Genomic DNA, 20149 nt, shown 5'->3' on the forward strand with positions numbered 1-20149 from the left:
CCCCTCAACACTGTCTACGTCCCAAATGGCCCATTAGGGCTCTGGTCTAAAGAAGTTCACTACATAGGGAATATGGTGCCATTTGGGACGAAGACACTGACAGATGTGCCTCCTACTCAACAACCAATATCCATGTGCTTAAATGAATTTCATTGTGCTGTATATGACTCAGTCAAGTGTGTGTGTGTGTGTGTGTGTGTGTGTGTGTGTGTGTGTGTGTGTGTGTGTGTGTGTGTGTGTGTGTGTGTGTGTGTGTGTGTGTGTGTGTGTGTGTGTGTGTGTGTGTGTGTGTGTGTGTGTGTGTGACCTGCTTGCCTGCATGTGTTCCTTCCTCTAATGCTTGTACCATGTTTATCCCTGGTCCCAAATATAACAGTGCAAAATACTGCATCCTTAATGGCTTGTTCTATAAATGATTTAGGCCCTCAGGCTGTGGAGAACAGGGAGAGAGAGAGGAGAGAGAGAGAGATAGGGCAGAAAGGAGAGAGAGAGAGAGAGAGAGAGAGCAAGAGAAGAAAGGAGAGAGAGAGAGAGAGAGAGAGAGAGAGAGAGAAGGAGAAGGAGAAAGACCAAGAGAGAGAGGGAAGAGTGAGATGGAGAGAGAGAGGGAGGCATGGGATAAGACGAAGGGCAACACACTGAGCGAGAGAGACGGAGAGAGGGAGAGGGAGAGAGAGAGCTAGAGAGAGAGACAGGTAACCCAGAGAAGAAGGGAGAAAGAAGGAGAACACGCAGCTAAAGGAGAGGGCAAGGTGAATGACATAAAAAGGGATAAAGTCTGTATCATTGCTCTCTTATCTATTCTCTGCATTGTGAAAATGTAACACATCTGTCATCTACAGCCATGTTATACAGTCCTGTACTCCATAAGAGACTAGGCAGTATCGTTAAATTAGTCATGTCCCATTCTGTCACCTCACTGGTAAATAACAAATAGCTACAGCACACACTGCCTACCCTGCCTACACTGCACAACATCCAAATTAATTTTAAAACTAATGACAGTTAAAACATGCAAAACAACAACACCATCTGCGTCCCAAATAGCACCCTATTCCCTACGTAGTGCATTAATTTAGACCAGAGCACTAAGGCACCCTATTCCCTACGTAGTGCACTAATTTTGACCCGTAGGGATCCTTAGGGATATGTGACATTATACTGGCCTGAGGACTACTGGCTCTGGTGTGTTTGAGTGGACACACTCTCCAGGCTGGCATCGTCCTCCCAGCCAGGCCAAGGCTGTCTCAGTACAGTGGTCTCCAGACCCGTCCACTCTCTGACTCCAGTGAGCGACAGCCACAAGCCACATGACTTAATGATGCTGATGGATTTTCCCTTTACTCAGTCAGAGAGAGCCAGAGAGAGCCAGAGAGAGCCAGAGAAGTCAGAGAGAGCCAGAGAGCCAGAGAGAGCCAGAGAGAGCCAGGGAGAGCCAGAGAGAGCCAGAGAGAACAAGAGAGAACAAGAGAGAACCAGAAAGAGCCAGAGAGAGCCAGAGAGAGCCAGAGAGAGCCAGAAAGAGCCAGAGAGAGCCAGAGAGAGCCAGAAAGAGCCAGAGAGAGCCAGAGAGAGCCAGAGAGAGCCAGAAAGAGCCAGAGAGAGCCAGAGAGAGCCAGAGAGAGCCAGAAAGAGCCAGAGAGAGCCAGAGAGCCAGAGCCAGACGGTTTTCCCACAGCCCTGCCTGGCAGTCCCACTGAGCACCAGCTAACCAGCCTTCTAACCTGAGTCATAGTGGCATGGACCTTGGGGGCAGGCAGGACTGGTTGTGTAACCTACAGGTATAGTTTTGGCAGCCAGAACCAAATCTACCGTGTGCACTTATGTAACACTTAATAGTCTGTCACCAGAGACTATAGCAGTCTCTGAACCCGTGGCTAAACACAACACACAGAGAATACAACACAACAACCCACAGAGAATACAACACACAGAGAATAGAACAAAACAACACACAGAGAATAGAACAAAACAACACACAGAGAATAGAACAAAACAACACACAGAGAATACAACACACAGAGAATAGAACAAAACAACACACAGAGAATAGAACAAAACAACACACAGAGAATAGAACAAAACAACACACAGAGAATAGAACAAAACAACACACAGAGAATGCAACACAACAACAAACAGAGAATGCAACACAACAACACACAGAGAATGCAACACAACAACACACAGAGAATGCAACACAACAACACACAGAGAATGCAACACAACAACAAACAGAGAATGCAACACAACAACAAACAGAGAATGCAACACAACAACAAACAGAGAATGCAACACAACAACACACAGAAAGCACAACCCAACACAACTACAACTACAACACAACACAACTACAACACAACTACAGCACAGCTCAACTCAGCTCAACATGCCTTCTAACAGACAGAGGGCACAACCCAACCCAACCCAATACAATCCAACACAACACAACCCAATACAACTACAGCACAACTCAATGCAGCTCAACATGACATCTAACAGACAAGAGGGCACAACACAACTCAACTCAACACAACTCAACTCAACTCAACACAACTCAACTCAACATCTAACAGAGAGGGCACAACACAACTCAACTCAACTCAACACAACATCTAACAGACAGGGGGCACAACACAACACAACACAACACAACTCAACTCAACACAACATCTAACAGACAGAGGGCACAACACAACAAAGGATCTACAGAAGTCAGGACAGAGACAGAACAAGACATTAACAAAACCTTATATAACCGTGGGTACCATGGCTAACCGTGCTAACAGTGGCTAATCCTGGCTAACCGTGGCTAACCGTGGCTATTCCTGGCTAGTCACTTATATACTACTCCCCACCAGAGATCGGTTGTGGGAGATTGAACATTCCCACGTCGTCCACCCTTCCTACTGTCTCCCCCTCTGTTTACCCCAAAAACATGTACAACCAGTATACAACCTTCTATAACCAAAGTACAACCTGACAACCTGACCAGTTTAGTTGATGGGAAGAGTGCTGCAGGAGTCTGGGTCTGGTGTGGAGCATGTTGATGAGAGGACAGACTGACAGAGACACACCAGGGCAGCAGAGGCACCCAGCACAGCTAAGCAACACCTACCCAGGCAGTGGGGGAAACCTTTTAGAATTACATTACTTCAACTCTACACAGGAGCTTGCTGCAGGAGTTTGGCATGGGAGCAGGGTGAGAGGACAGAGACAAAGTAAAGTTAAATAAACAATGCATTGCAGAAAGGTACAATTTATGATACATTGGTACTGTAACAGACACCCAAAGACACAGAACAAAGACAGAATGGCATACTGTTGGCAGAGCACAGAATAACACAGCGATAACACAGAGATAACACAGAGATAACACGATATAACATGGAGATAACACAGAGATAACACAGAGATAACACAAAATAACACTGAGATAACACAGAAAGACATAACACTAACAAAATGAATGATGGAATAACAAAGACATAGGTTAACAAATCATAAATCAATATGAAGAGGTAGAGATGATGAAGAGATAAACAGAAACACAGAAAGAGAGAGAGAAAGAGAGATAATTTAAATTGAATTGAGAGAGAGAGAGCAGACAGTGCCTGATTACATCATGGGTTCCAGAATCCACTGAATCATTGGACAGTAGAGGCTGGCTTCCTTTCTTATTACTCCTGTCCTCCTGTCCTCCTCACTAATGTGTTCCTGTCATCAGGGAGCTGGCTAGCAAAAGCTAATGTAAATTCAAGAGTGATGGACAACCGCTCTCTTAGAAAATCGAATAACGGAGAGAAAAAAATGGAAGTTAGGAGGAGAGGAGGAAAGGAGGGGATGGATTATTTAATAGATGTTCCACACAGTTATCTGAACATAGAGTTTCTGAAGAGCCTATGAGAGTCACATAGCTCATCAGGAGAAAAGAAACCAAATGAATACTGTAGCTAGTGTTTATGTTACATCATATTTTGATAATGTCAGGTGAATAGTTGGTGAGTACAAGGTGTGTGGTAAGGGTGGTAGACAGGTAATAAGACAACAGGATGTCAAGATAGTGTTAATACATAATCAATCCCGCTCTTATTCCACGAATGAAAGATTACAACACCAGCCTGCCTTGAATGGCAGGGGAAAAGGAAAACACAGTACAACCTTTTTATGAGTTTGCTTCATGAAATATTCAGATCAAACCCAGCGAACATTTGGGACATAGCCTCTGCTTCCTGAAAATAAATAAATACAAATACAATTTTTTTTAAAGTGCCACTACACTCCCATGGAATGTCACGGCACTTTCCTTGACTCTCCAGCTCGTCACGACAGCAGGAGCAATCAAACCACCCACACGCTCGCTCGCATCACAAGCCAGACCTCCCCATCAACCCCTCCTTGACCTAAATCTGTCCCGAACACAGAGAGAGGGATGGGAAGGGTACCCTGGGAAACTGTGTTCTCTTCTTTAACCCCTGTAGGGTTGGAGGTGAGAGGTGGGAGGGGATGAACTGGACACACCACCACCACTGCAAGACTAACCCTAACCTAACCCTAACCTAACCCTAACCCGAACCCTAACCCTAACCTAACCCTAACCCTAACCCTAACCTAACCCTAACCCGAACCCTAACCCTAACCCGAACCCTAACCTAACCCTTAAGTTAAGTGAGAGAGGGTGGACTGTGGACCCACCACCACCATCACCACCCCCAGCCCCAGACCAGCCTGGACAGTAGTTTACCTTGCAGCTGCCTGAAGCGTCCATCCCACCAACACCATCACCACCCCCAGCCCCAGACCAGCCTGGACAGTAGTTTACCTTGCAGCTGCCTGAAGCGTCCATCCCACCAACACCATCACCACCCCCAGCCCCAGACCAGCCTGGACAGTAGTTTACCTTGCAGCTGCCTGAAGCGTCCATCCAGGATGGAGTTGAAGCAGATGTTGGAGGTGCTGTAGCTCAGACACCTCGCCTTCTTCATACTCCTGCCTGAGGAGGAGATGGTGGGGGGAGAAGCTGGGCAAGGGGGAGAGGGAGCATGGCGTTGCTGACGTCTGGCAGGGGTGCAGGTGGAGGAGGAAGAGGAGAAACAGGAGATGGGGGAGAGACCCAGACCCAGTCCCAGAGGATGAGGGTCTCTAGATCCAGACGTGGGTATAACCCGGAGGGTCCCGTTCCTCTCAGGCTGGTGCTCTGTCTCCTGCCTGGTGGTTCTCCCATCACCCCTCGCTGCCCTCCTCTGGGCTCTGTGGACGGGTGGGGTGCTCCGGCTGCGGTTGCTGCTGCTCAGAGTGGCCCGGAGCGGCGTCTCTTTCCCTGGGGTGATGGCCCGGTCCCTGGTGGCCTCTCTGTAACTGTCCCTGTCCCTCCCCAGGGTCACACCAATGGATCGGAGGGGTGTGGACGTCTCCCTGTTAGTCTCCCGGGTCTCCCTGGTCTTCAGGCTGATCTTGACCTCTCGGAGCCGGGGTTGGCTGACGGCACGCAACAGACATGGAGACGGGCTGCTCATCTTGAGTCCAACGGTGGAGGGAGTCTGGAGCGGAGAGCTGGGATGAGAGGTGCTCAGCAGCACTCCACTTCTCTCCTCGTCTCTTGTTCCCTCTACCTCTCCTGTCTGGCACTCTCTCCTGTTCCCGCCCTCTCTCTTTCACGCTCCTTCTCTGTTTTCACTCCAGCACTGATGCCTCTCTCTCTCTCTCTCTCTCTCTCTCTCTCTCTCTCTCTCTCTCTCTCTCTCTCTCTCTCTCTCTCTCTCTCTCTCTCTCTCTCTCTCTCTCTCTCTCTCTCTCTCTCTCTCTCTCTCTCTCTCTCTCTCTCTCTCTCTCTCTCTCTCTCTCTCTCTCTCTCTCTCTCTCTCTCTCTCTCTCTCTCTCCTCTCTCTCTCTCTCTCTCTCTCCAACAAGCTCTCACAGTCTCACGGCAGAATTAGATGTTCATCCATGTTTATCAAATGTCAAATTTAGAAGTGTTTAAGGTTAAGTTTAGGTATCAACTCCGAATTCTGAAGGTTGGGCATTAACTCTGAATGTTTAAGGTAAGGGTTTAGGTTTGGGATAGGCTTAAAACAAAAATATAAAAACTAATTTCTATCACTGGATTTCAACATGCAACCTTTGGAATTAGAGGCAGATGCTTACGCCTCTCCCCCATCCCCATCCCCATCACCACCATCACCATCCCCATCACCACCATCACCATCACCATCCCCATCACCACCATCACCATCCCCATCACCACCATCACCATCCCCATCACCATCCTCACCATCACCATCCTCACCATCACCATCACCACCATCCCCATTCTCACCATCACCATCCCCATCCTCACCATCCTCATCATCACCATCCCCATTTGCACCATCCCCATCACCACCATCACCATCCCCATCACCATCACCATCACTATCCCCATCACCACCATCACCATCACCATCATCCTAGCAACACTGAAAACTACAGTACTTGAAGAAAACAGTGCTCATTGTTGCCAATAGTGGCTGGTTTTCTTGCATCTCCCGATGTCCTCAGACATGGATTGACCCCGAATACGGACTTGTATCACCGATGACCTGCCTGCTCTCTCGCATCCCGCACTCCGTTCCACTAAGCTCAGCTGAGTGGTTCTTTCTCCAGCGCACCAGCCAGGCATACAATATGTCCCAGGATTCACATGTGTGTTCCTGACAAAGCTGTGCATCTCCTCTCCTCCCTACACAGCCATGAAATAACCATGGGAAGTGTAGGCTGGAGGGCTTATTGTTTCTACATGACTCGGTGATCATACATGTTTTACATGTTTAAGTCAGTGGGTGAATATCTATACACCAAAGTGGATCAGAGAAGGGGTTCCCAACATCGGAGAGGAGATTATGAGAATGTACTGTAGGTGTATGTTGGTACAGTAGACATAGATCATACTCTGTTCACAAGCTGCATATCAATACTGATGTGTAAGAGCCATTACTCCCTCCTATTCATTCCCTCCCTCTTTTTCTCTCTCTCTCTTCCCCCACTTTCTATCTTTCATTCCCTCTCTCTCCCTCATTCCCTCCCTCTCTGTGACAGGAAACTCTGATTGCATTACAGAGACATCAGTACAGCAACATAACACCAGCTAGCTAGCTCCCACACAGAGGCTCTCTCCTCTTTTAAAGAGACAGACAGACTGGGAACAACCACCAGCTTGAAAGAGAAAGCTAAAGAGAGATAGAGATCAGTACAGCCAATGGCCAAAAGAAAGTAGAGTCCTTGACATCCAATAACCACACACTCTCTCCCATTAGCCTACCACTTATGGGGGCTGCCATTTAGGAGGCAGACGGGGTTGCGTCCTAAATGGCAACCTATTCCCTATATAGTGCACTACTTTTTACCAGAACTTAAGGGAGGGCAGCTGTCCACATCGCTCACACTGGAGCATTCTGGAAATGTGCAAATGATCCCAGCAACTCTAGGGTCGTGTGTGTATGTGAGAGAGAGAGAGAGAAAGAGAGAGAGCAAGCGAGAGAGAGCAAGCGAGAGAGAGCAAGCGAGAGAGAGAGCAAGCGAGAGAGTGCAAGCGAGAGAGAGAGCAAGCGAGAGAGAGAGAGAGAGAGAGAGAGAGAGAGATATTAATATGACATTTGAAATGTCTTTATTATTTTGGAACTTCTGTGAGTGTAAGGTTTACTGTTCATTTTTATTGTTTATTTCAGTTGTTTATTATCTACTTCACTTGTTTGGCAATGTAAACATATGTTTCCCATGCCAATAAAGCCCTTGAATTGAATTGAGAGAGAGTCTCAGCTGCTCTGTTGGGGGATGTGGCTGCAGACAAATTAAGACATGATGATACGAGGCTCAAAACTCTCAGGTAGACTTTATAAAACACACCACATAGCACAAACAAGCCTAGACAGTATTCTGCCAATACCACCTATCACATGTTCTTATTTGAAAGCTGATTTCAAGACAGGTGACAGAGAGTGACCCAAAAGAGAAAGAACACCCCATCCAACAGAACACACCCCAGCCCGCCCCATGTTTGACCCCTAGGTCACCTGCGAGGGCTTTGATGCGTGACCTCTCAAACAGTCTTGCAGAGCTGTTGTCATTGTCCAGCTCCTCTCCTAGCAGCTCGAAGCGTGTGTTGATGCGGCTGTACTGCTGAGTGATCTCAACGTTGTCAAAGTCCGTGGTGGACGTCATGGCTGCAGCCAGTGTGGGGTGGTGGGGTCGTGGCTGGGTGAGGTAATTGGGGGCTGGAGACCGCTTCAGCTGCTATGGGAAAGGAGAAAGAGGAGTGGTGGAGGGAGAGGAGGACGAGGAGGAGTGGTGGAGGGAGATGAGGAGGAGGAGTGGGAGGGAGAGGAGGACGTGGAGGCGGGAGAGGAGGACGTGGAGGAGGAGTGGTGGAGGAGGAGTGAGGAGTGGTGGAGGGAGAGGAGGAGGAGGAAGAGTGGTGGGGGAGATGAGGAGGAGGAGTGGGAGGGAGAGGAGGACGTGGAGGAGGACGTGGAGGCGGGAGAGGAGGACGTGGAGGAGGACGTGGAGGCGGGAGAGGAGGACGTGGAGGAGGAGTGGTGGTGGGAGAGGAGGAGGAGGAAGAGTGGTGGAGGGAGATGAGGAGGACGAGGAGGAGTGGTGGAGGGAGAGGAGGACGAGGAGGAGTGGTGGAGGAAGAGGAGGACGTGGAGGAGGAGTGGTGGAGGGAGAGGAGGACGTGGAGGAGGAGTGGTGGAGGGAGAGGAGGACGTGGAGGAGGAGTGGTGGTCGGAGAGGAGGACGTGGAGGAGGAGTGGTGGAGGGAGAGGAGGATGAGGAGGAGTGGTGGAGGGAGAGGAGGAGGAGGAGGAGGAGGAGTGGTGGAGGGAGAGGAGGAGGAGGAGGAGGAGTGGTGGAGGGAGAGGAGGAGGAGGAGTGGTGGAGGGAGAGGAGGAGGAGGAGTGGTGGAGGGAGAGGAGGAGGAGGAGGAGGAGTGGTGGAGGGAGAGGAGGACGTGGAGGAGGAGTGGTGGAGGGAGAGGAGGACGTGGAAGAGGAGTGATGGAGGACGAGGAGGAGGAGTGGTGGAGGGAGAGGAGGACGAGGAGGAGTGGTGGAGGGAGATGAGGAGGAGGAGTGGTGGAGGGAGATGAGGAGGAGGAGTGGTGGAGGGAGAGGAGGACGTGAAGGAGGAGTGGTGAAGGGAGAGGAGGACGTGGAGGAAGAGTGGTGGAGGGAGAGGAGGAGGAGGAGTGGTAGAGGGAGAGGAGGAGGAGGAGTGGTGGATGGAGAGGAGGAGGAGGAGTGGTGGATGGAGAGGAGGAGTGGTGGAGGGAGAGATACGGAAGGATCAGTATGGACCTCACACACAGGCAGGATGTCGGGAAGAGGGAAACTGTAAGGTGATAATAATTAACAATGATTTATATACATCTTTATTCAAAGCACCATTACCAATAAATGTTGAAAGGTAAATGAGCATGTCAAGATTGTAAAGTGCAGTAGTTGAAAGTGTTACTCAGATACACTGTCACAGAGAGCCTTGTGAAGTATTATAACTGACAACAACTTCAAACCAAAACATCACAACACCATTCATCCACGCAGACCTACGAGAAGCTGTTCTAAATGTACTATAAAAAACAAATCTCAATGGAAAAAGTCCTGTAACATACAGTACCAGTCAAAAGTTGACACACCTGCTCATTCAAGAGTTTTTCTTTATTTTTACTATTTTCTACATTGTAGAATGATAGTGAAGACAGCAACATTATGAAATAACACATTGAATCATGTGGTTACCAAAAAAAATAGTTAAACTAATCAAAATATATTTTATATTTGAGATTCGTTAAAGTAGCAACCCTTCCCCTTGATGGCAGCTTTGCACACTCTTGGCATTCTCTCAAACAGCTTCATGAGGTAGCCACCTGGAATGCATTTCAATTAACCGGTGTGCCTTGTTAAAAGTTCATTTATGGAATTTCTTTACTTTTTAACCTGTTTAGGATAGGGGGCAGTATTTTCACGGCCGGATAAAAAAACGTACCCGATTTAATCTGGTTATTACTCCTGCCCAGAAACTAGAATATGCATGTAATTAGTAGATGTGGATAGAAAACACCCTAAAGTTTCTAAAACTGTTTGAATGGTGTCTGTGAGTATAACAGAACTCATATGGCAGGCCAAAACCTGAGAAGATTCCATACAGGAAGTGCCCTCTCTGACCATTTCTTGTCCTTCTATAGCCTCTTTATGGAAAATAGAGGATCTCTGCTGTAACGTGACATTTTCTAAGGCTCCCATAGGCTCTCAGAAGGCACCAGAACGGGGAATGATGACTCTGCAGTCCCTGGGCGAAAAACAGTAGGGCATTTGGAAAGTGGTCGTTCTGAGAACAATGACATGGGCGCGCGCATGTGAAGACTCCATTTTCTATTTTCAGTCTTTGAACGAAAACAAGCTCTCCCAGTCGGAATATTATCGCTATTTTACGAGAAAAATCGCATAAAAATTTATTTTAAACAGCGTTTGACATGCTTCAAGTACGGTAATGGAATATTTTGAATTTTTTTGTCACGATACGCGCCGGCGCGTCACCCTTTGGATAGTGTCTTGAACGCAAGAACAAAACGCAGCTATTTGGATATAACTATGGATTATTTGGAACCAAAACAACATTGGGTGTTGAAGTAGAAGTCCTGGGAGTGCATTCTGATGAAGAACAGCAAAGGTAATCCAATTTTTCTTATAGTAAATCTGAGTTTGGTGAGTGCCAAACTTGGTGGGTGTCAAAATAGCTAGCCATGATGGCCGGGCTATCTACTCAGAATATTGCAAAATGTGCTTTCACCGAAAAGCTATTTTAAAATCGGACACCGTGATTGCATAAAGGAGTTCTGTATCTATAATTCTTAAAATAATTGTTATGTTTTTTGTGAACGTTTATCGTGAGTAATTTAGTAAATTCACCGGACGTTTTTGGTGGGTATGCTAGTTCTGAACGTCACATGCTAATGTAAAAAGCTGTTTTTTGATATAAATATGAACTTGATTGAACAAAACATGCATGTATTGTATAACATAATGTCCTAGGAGTGTCATCTGATGAAGATCATCAAAGGTTAGTGCTGCATTTAGCTGTGGTTTTGGTTTTTGTGACATTATATGCTAGCTTGAAAAATGGGTGTGTGATTATTTCTGGCTGGGTACTCTCCTGACATAATCTAATGTTTTGCTTTCGTTGTAAAGCCTTTTTGAAATCGGACAATGTGGTTAGATAAAGGAGAGTTTTGTCTTTAAAATGGTGTAAAATAGTCATATGTTTGAAAAATTGAAGTTTTGGGATTTTTGAGGAGTTTGTAATTCGCGCCACGCTCTATCATTGGATATTGGCGAGGCGTTCCGCTAGCGGAACATCTAGATGTAAGAGGTTTTAATGCATTTGAGCCAATCAGTTGTGTTGTGACAAGGTAGGGGTGGTATACAGAAGATAGCCCGATTTGGTAAAAGACCAAGTCCATATTATGGCAAGAACATTTCAAACAAGCAACGAGAAATGACAGTTCATCATTACTTTAAGGCATGAAGGTCAGTCAATCCGGAAAATTTCAAGAACTTTTAAAGTTTCTTCAAGTGCATTTGTAAAAAACAAATAAATTCTTCACAGAGTTCAAGTAACAGACACATCTCAACATCAACTGTTCAGAGGAGACAGTGTGAATTAGGCCTTCATGGTCAAATTGCTGCAAAGAAACTACTACTAAAGGATACCAATAAGAAGAAGAGATTTGCTTGGGCCAAGAAACACGAGCAATGGACATTAGACCGGTGGAAATCTGTCCTTTGGAAATCTGTCCTTTGAGTCCAAATTTGAGATTTTTGGTTCCAACTGACGTGTCTTTGTGAGACGCAGAGTAGGAGAACATATGATCTCCACATGTGTGATTCCCACCGTGAAGCATGGAGGAGGAGGTGTGGGGGTGCTTTGCTGGTGACACTGTCAGAGATTTACTTAGAACTCAAAGCATACTTAACCAGCATGGCTACCACAGCATTCTGCAGCTATACGCCATCCCATCTGGTTTGCGCTTAGTGGGACTATCATTTGTTTTTCAACAGGACAATGAGCCAACATACCTCCAGGTTGTGTAAGGGCTATTTGACCAAGGAGAGTGATGGAGTGCTGCATCAGATGACCTGGTCTCCACAATCCCCTGACCTCAACCCAATTGAGATGGTTTGGGATGAGTTGGACTGCAGAATTAAGGAAAAGCAGCCAACAAGTGCTCAGCATATGTGGGAACTTCTTCAAGACTGTTGGAAAAGCATTCCTCATGAAGCTGGTTTAGAGAATGCCAAGAGTGTGCAAAGATGTCATCAAGGCAAAGTGTGGCTACTTCGAAGAATCTCAAATATAAAATATATTTTGATTTGTTTAACACTAGTTTGGTTACTACTTGATTCCATATGTGTTATTTCATATTTTTGATGACTTCACTATTATTCTACAATGTAGAAAATAGTAAAAATAAAGAAAAACCCTTGAATGAGTACGGGTGTCCAAAGTTTTTACTGGTACTATACATCCTAGGAACGTATACCATTTAGGTTTAAACCCTTTCCTGCTAATAGTCCCCTCTACTCCCTCATCCCTCCCCAGGCTCCAGTTTTAGCATGACATATCCCCCAACTGTCACAGTGGAGTGTTTGTGTCTCTGCGTGAATGTGTGTGTGTGTGTGTGTGTGTGTGTGTGTGTGTGTGTGTGTGTGTGTGTGTGTGTGTGTGTGTGTGTGTGTGTGTGTGTGTGTGTGTGTGTGTGTGCGTGAGTGAGTGAGTGCCTGTGTGTGTGTGTGTATGTGTGCGTGAGTGAGTGCCTGTGGTGAGTGCCTGTGTGTGTGTGTGTATGTGTGCGTGTGTGGAATGGCGGGTGAAGGTTAACCACTAAGATAGCTCTATTTTGGTGCAGCATGCCTATTTTATCACCCCTCTCCCCCCTCTCTGTCTCTACTGGGGAACATGATGAATGATAGGCTAAAACCAAACCACTCTCGCTGGACCTGTCGAATACATGCCCAGGTCTCCCTCCAACTCCTCTCTGTATCAGTCCCGTGTAGGGTGATGTTATCAGACATGACACTGGCTCCACCCACTGACCACAGCACAGAGGATCTCCTTATCATCTAACACACAACCTGAGCTAGCTCCCACAGAGCAGGCATGTCCTTACGCTATGTGACGTCACAGACACACACTCACAGCCACTAGACTAGGCCTAACTGGATATGATATCCAGAACGTCAATCGATTTCTTCTGGGACAAACTGACAAGTCTTCATGGCATGGAGCGCGGAGCGCGGAGCATGGAGCGTGGAGCATGACATGCTCTAAGAATCTTAGTGGTGACTAATATCAATGCAGACGCCTGACTACCTGACAGACTGAAACCATGGCCACATTCCTCTCTAGACAACCACAGCTACAGTAGTGTAGGGTCATTAAACAGGACACATATTTCTGACCTTTTATTTGTTATTATTTTATTTTACCTTCATTTAACTAGGCAAGTCAGTTAAGAAAAAATTCTTATTTACAATGATGGCCTACCCCGGCCCAACACTAACCTGGACGACGCTGGGCCAATTCCGCGCCGCCCTATGGGACTCCCAATCACGGCCAGTTGTCATACAGCCTGGAATTAAACCAGGGTCTGTAGTGACGCCTCTAGCACTAAGATGCAGTAGACCGTCTAGTGGATGTGAGTGTGTCTACCTTGTGCTGCTCTTTCACATCTGATTCAGCAGTGATGTCATCATTCAGCATTCAATCAAACCTTGCCAAGGAATACCAAGATAGACAGATATAGACAGATATAAATCTGAATACATTTAACAAAAATATCATACCTCCCTTTGTATGAAATATACTGCTCAAAAAAATAAAGGTAACACTTAAACAACACATCCTAGATCTGAATGAAAGAAATAATCTTATTAAATACTTTTTTCTTTACATAGTTGAATGTGCTGACAACAAAATCACACAAAAATAATCAATGGAAATCCAATTTATCAACCATGGAGGTCTGGATTTGGAGTCACACTCAAAATTCAAGTGGAAAACCACACTACAGGCTGATCCAACTTCGATGTAATGTCCTTAAAACAAGTCAAAATGAGGCTCAGTAGTGTGTGTGGCCTCCACGTGCCTGTATGACCTCCCTACAACGCCTGGGCATGCTCCTGATGAGGTGGCGGATGGTCTCCTGAGGGATCTCCTCCCAGACCTGGACTAAAGCATCCGTCAACTCCTGGACAGTCTGTGGTGCAACGTGGCGTTGGTGGATGGAGCGAGACATGATGTCCCAGATGTGCTCAATTGGATTCAGGTCTGGAAAACGGGCGGGCCAGTCCATAGCATCAATGCCTTCCTCTTGCAGGAACTGCTGACACACTCCAGCCACATGAGGTCTAGCATTGTCTTGCATTAGGAGGAACCCAGGGCCAACCGCACCAGCATATGGTCTCACAAGGGGTCTGAGGATCTCATCTCGGTACCTAATGGCAGTCAGGCTACCTCTGGCGAGCACATGGAGGGCTGTGCGGCCCCCCAAAGAAATGCCACCCCACACCATGACTGACCCACCACCAAACCGGTCATGCTGGAGGATGTTGCAGGCAGCAGAACGTTCTCCACGGCGTCTCCAGACTCTGTCACGTCTGTCACGTGCTCAGTGTGAACCTGCTTTCATCTGTGAAGAGCACAGGGTGCCGGTGGCGAATTTGCAAATCTTGGTGTTCTCTGGCAAATGCCAAACGTCCTGCACGGTGTTGGGCTGTAAGCACAACACCCACCTGTGGACGTCGGGCCCTCATACCACCCTCATGGAGTCTGTTTCTGACCGTTTGAGCAGACACATGCACATTTGTGGCCTGCTGGAGGTCATTTTGCAGGGCTCTGGCAGTGCTTCTCCTGCTCCTCCTTGCACAAAGGCGGAGGTAGCGGTCCTGCTGCTGGGTTGTTGCCCTCCTACGGCCTCCTCCACGTCTCTTGATGTACTGGCCTGTCTCCTGGTAGCGCCTCCATGCTCTGGACACTACGCTGACAGACACAGCAAACCTTCTTGCCACAGCTCGCATTGATGTGCCATCCTGGATGAGCTGCACTACCTGAGCCACTTGTGTGGGTTGTAGACTCCGTCTCATGCTACCACTAGAGTGAAAGCACCGCCAGCATTCAAAAATGACCAAAACATCAGCCAGGAAGCATAGGAATTGAGAAGTGGTCTGTGGTCCCCACCTGCAGAACCACTCCTTTATTGGGGGTGTCTTGCTAATTGCCTATAATTTCCACCTGTTGTCTATTCCATTTGCACAACAGCATGTGGAATTTATTGTCAATCAGTGTTGCTTCCTAAGTGGACAGTTACAGAAGTGTGATTGACTTGGAGTTACATTGTGTTGTTTAAGTGTTCCCTTTATTTTTTTGAGCAGTTGTATAAAGGCCAACACAAAAGGTAATATATCTCTAGGTAAACACAAAACAACTGAGCAGAGGAACCATGGCAACTATCTGAGAACACAGCCAGCCGATGTTCCATCTGTAACTATTCCTAAAACACCTGTCAGTGTTTCTGTCAGTGTCACCCTCAGACAAATGGGTGTGCAATCCTGATGAGGCGCTTTCATCAAACACAAAACACCTCAACAACGAGCCTCTAACAATGTCTGAACAGAATGTTCTAGATAATGCCACAGACAGACAGAGGTTATAATGTCTACATAACTATATCTGCTGCAATGAAAATGATATTATTTCCCGGAGTAAACACAGTAATTGTCTAGGAAGGAGGAGGAGTGGTTGTATTTTCTGAGGGGTATGGAAAGTGGAGAGGGAGAAATGAGAGATGGCAGATGGGTGTGGTTAGGAAGACTCACGACCCACACAGTGTGTGTAAGTGTAACGGTAACAGCTGAAGTGAGGTCTGCGACATCTTGGCATGGTGTAAATCTGGTAGAGACCAACACATTGGACCATGTTCCCCAGACACAGATTAAGCCTAGTCCTGGACTAAAAGGCATGAGAATTCACATAGGCTCAACCTGTGTCAGGGAAACTGCCACATAGCTAGTAAAGAAAAAGCCATATCAAAGAGAGGGATAAAAAAACAGACAGGACAGACCATTATGTAACTTTTAAAGGCTTCAACCCCTAAACTCAGGGGACAGTCTGAGATCTAGGAGCACATTCCTAATTTGATAGACTGTCAATATCTATAGATTGTCCTCTAATCCCGACTGGACCTACCCCACAACTGGACCTACCCCACAACTGGACCTACCCCACAACTGTACCTACTGTACCACACAACTGGACCTACTGTACCACACAACTGGACCTACTGTACCACACAACTGGACCTACCACACAAACAGAGACAACAGTACACTGTATACTTACAGTACATATATATAATTTACACTACTACAAGTCAGTGAAATCTATGAACAGAAAGACGAAGTGGCATGGTATTTCTGATAGAACAGAATGTATCGTCCTTCTTTTCAAACATCTCAAATAATCTACAGATGATCTATGACAGACCGTTGGGAAAGGGGGCTGGTCCAAAAATCACCCCATTCCCCAAAGTTTTGGGACCAAGTTTGTATGTCAATCTCAACAAACAGAAAATACATCCCTCTCTATTTAGTAGAGAATGCTTGGTTTAACAATATCCGAATGTCATTAAACTTCTGAGTGTTTTGTAACAGATGTCTCTTTCCTTTAATCGAATGGCGGTTGCGTAGTTTGAATGCTGGAATTACTGTATATTAGAGTGGAGCGGGTCAGCAGGTAGCCTGCAGGTAGCCCACAGGAGACTATTGAAGGAGCCTAATCAGATTAAAACATTGTGACTAGATGTGTTAATGCCACACATAAAAAGTAATACATTTTAAAACTTAAATGAGAAATATTTAGGCTATATTGAAGCATTAGGTTCTAGGTCGAGGAATGGCCGCTCTGATCAGAAAGGAGGCAGAATGTGTGTTAAGCTTTCCTGAATAACTGGGCCTGCTGGGGGCATAGGCCCATGTGGCCACACTACATAGGACAACTTGGGAGAATGATGATCAACAACAGACAGCGCATCAGTATCAGAAACAAAACTACAGCCAGACTGGCCTGCTACTGTGCCTTTCTGTAATCTGTCCAGAGTACACCCACAACTAATCCAAATGGAATGAATGGAATTAAACTCTCAAATAACAGGGCTTTTGTGTCATTATTCAGATGACATTTTCACTGCAGTTTACTCATTTGTACTTACTTGAAAACAATATTACAATTATTAATTGGATTGTGGTGTTGTAAACTAGTCTAGGTAGGTTGTCCCTAAACAAAATCAATAGGGAAGTTTTTTGAGCTGCATGTCTTCATTGTTCTTTCATGTGTAATGACGCACCTGGCCTCTCCACTGCCTGTCAGATATTCCACTATCTTGTGGATTTATATTGAACATGGTGAACATTTGAATGATTCTATGTATGGTATGATTGCTAGTTAATCTATTGCAGACCTGGACAAACGATCACTGACCACTATTGTCAATATGGATAGAGGGCAGGATGGACAGTTGACTGGTAGACTATATTGACCTGTGGTATAGTAAGTGGGCGGAAAAGCGTAGTGCATAAGGGAAGAACCAAAACACATTGATGGGGGAGGAGCATGCAATGAGATGAGGAAATGTGGCTATATGGAAGACATTATATACAGTACCAGTCAAAAGTGAGGACACACCTGCTCATTCAAGGGTTTTTCTTTATTTTTACTATTTTCTACATTGTAGAATAATTGGGAAGACATCAAAACTATGAAATAGCACATATGGAATCATGTAGTAACCAAAAAAGTGTGAAACAAATCAAAATATATTTTATATTTGAAATTCTTCAAAGTAGCCACCCTTTGCCTTGATGACAGCTTTGTACACTCTTGGCATTCTCTCAACCAGCTTCAGGAGGTAGTCACCTGGAATGCATTTCAATTAACAGATGTGCCTTGTTAAAAGTTCATTTGTGGAATTTCTTTCCTTCTTAATGTGTTTGAGCCAATCAGTTGAGTTGTGACAATGTAGAGGTGGTATACAGAAGATAGCCCTATTTGGTAATATACCAAGTCCATATTATGGCAAGAACAGGTCAAATAAGCAAAGAGAAATGACAGTCCATCGTTACTTTAAGACATGAAGGTCAGTCAAGTCTGGAAAATTTCAAGAACTTTGAACGTTTCTTCATGTGCAGTCGCAAAAACCATCAAGCGCTATGATGAAACTGGCTCTCATGAGGACTGCCACAGGAAAGGAAGACCCAGAGTTACCTCTGCTGCAGAGAATAAGTTCATTAGAGTTACCAGCCTCAGAAATTGCAGCCCAAATAAATGCTTTACAGAGTTCAAGTAACAGACACATCTCAACATCAACTGTTCAGAGGAGACTGTGTGAATCAGGCCTTCACTGTCGATTTGCTGCAAAGAAACCACTACTAAAGGACACCAATAAGAAGAAGAGATTTGCTTGGGCCAAGAAACACGAGCAATGACTCGTGGAAATCTGTCCTTTGGTCTGATGAGTCCACATTTTTGATTTTTGGTTCCAACTGCCGTGTCTTTGTGAGACGCAGAGTAGGGGAACAGATGATCTCCACATGTGTGGTTCCCAACATGGAGGAGGAGGTGTGATGATGTGGGGGTGCTTTGCTGGTGACATTATCATTGATTAATTTCAAATTCAAAACACACTTAACCAGCATGGCTACCACAGCATTCTGCAGTGATACACCATCCTATCTGGTTTGCGCTTACTGGGACTATCATTTGTTTTTCAACAGGACAATGACCCAACACACCTCCAGGCTGTGTAAGGGCTATTTGACCAAGGAGAGTGATGGAGTGCTGCATCAGATGACCTGGCCTCCACAATCACCCGACCTCAACCCAATTGAGATGCTTTGGGATGAGAAGAACCGCAGAGTGAAGGAAAAACATCCAACAAGTGCTCAGCATATGTGGGAACTCCTTCAAGACTATTGAAAAAGCATTCCAGGTGAAGCTGATTGAGAGAATGCCAAGCGTGTGCAAAGCTTTCATCACGGCAAAGGGTTGCTACTTTGAAGAATCTCAAATATAAAATATATTTTGATTTGTTTAACACTTTTTTGTTTACTACATGATTCCATATATGTTATTTCCTATTGTTGATGTCCCCCCCCCCCCACACACACACACACACACACACACAATGTGTAGCCTACTACATTGGTAATCCTAAACCTGGTTTGGAGCGCCATAATGGATGAGTTTGATCTTGGTAGAGGTTATAGGAAAGCGGAAAGGGAGAAAGGGGATCGATAGTAAACTATTCCTGGAGTGTGTTTACAGTAAGTTTGTGTCCTAAATGGCACCCTATGTCCTATAGTGCATTAGTTCTGAGCAAAGTCTTATGGTCAAAAGTAGTGCACTTAATAAGGAATAGGGTGCAATTTGGGACACATCCTAGACTGCTGGAAAGGCTCCATGGCATACTCACATTTCTCGTTTTAAGGGGAACTCGGTAAGCTGTTGAACTAATTTCACTATTATTCAAAACCAAAGGCTATCACACCACACAGCTGTTTTCATTCACTGATTTTAGGAAGCTGTAGTGACACTGCTTTGTGTTTGTTTGGCAGAGAGAGAGAGAGAGAGAGAGAGAGAGAGAGAGAGAGATAACAGTGAAAGGTTGAGGAGAGAGAGTTGATAGTGAAAGGGTGAGGAGAGAGAAGGGAGGTAAGAGAGAAATAAGGGAGAGAGAGAGAGACGGAGAGAGGGAGATGGAGAGATGGAGAGAGGGATTGAGTGCCCTGGACCTTCCCTATTAGGTTAACTTGATATGAAAAGTTTTGTTGCCCCAATATTGTCTCCCACTCATGTAGAGTGCAGAATGTAAGCAATAGGATGATGTAACAGTGCCATCCTCCTAGTGGAGAGAGGAGAACAACATGCCCAGTCTGTCTGCATTTTGCTGCAACCAAATCACATTATTCTATTCTATTATTTTCGGCTATGTACCAAGGACACAGCTCGAAGTGCCTTCCCTGTAGCTCAGTTGGTAGAGCATGGTGTTTGCAACGCCAGGGTT

General features: G+C 45.9%; 1 protein-coding gene across 2 annotated transcripts in view; it reads right to left on the reverse strand.

The window, feature by feature from the left end:
• Nucleotides 1-20149, reverse strand: part of LOC106611276 (spectrin beta chain, erythrocytic) — an 82017-nt gene that overhangs the window by 60871 nt on the left and 997 nt on the right. Inside the window, exon 2 of one of the 2 annotated variants that reach the window (XM_014211314.3) lies at nucleotides 8049-8265. In XM_014211314.3, coding sequence (XP_014066789.1) covers nucleotides 8049-8196 — 148 coding nt within the window. In that variant the 5' untranslated portion in view covers nucleotides 8197-8265. Of the gene's footprint in view, nucleotides 1-8048; nucleotides 8269-20149 lie in introns of both variants that reach the window. The other variant, XM_045723623.2, reaches the window with a different exon arrangement.

The sequence above is a fragment of the Salmo salar genome, chromosome 09 (assembly GCF_965601325.2).
Source record: "Salmo salar chromosome 09, fSalSal1, whole genome shotgun sequence".
Lineage (NCBI taxonomy): Eukaryota > Metazoa > Chordata > Actinopteri > Salmoniformes > Salmonidae > Salmo > Salmo salar.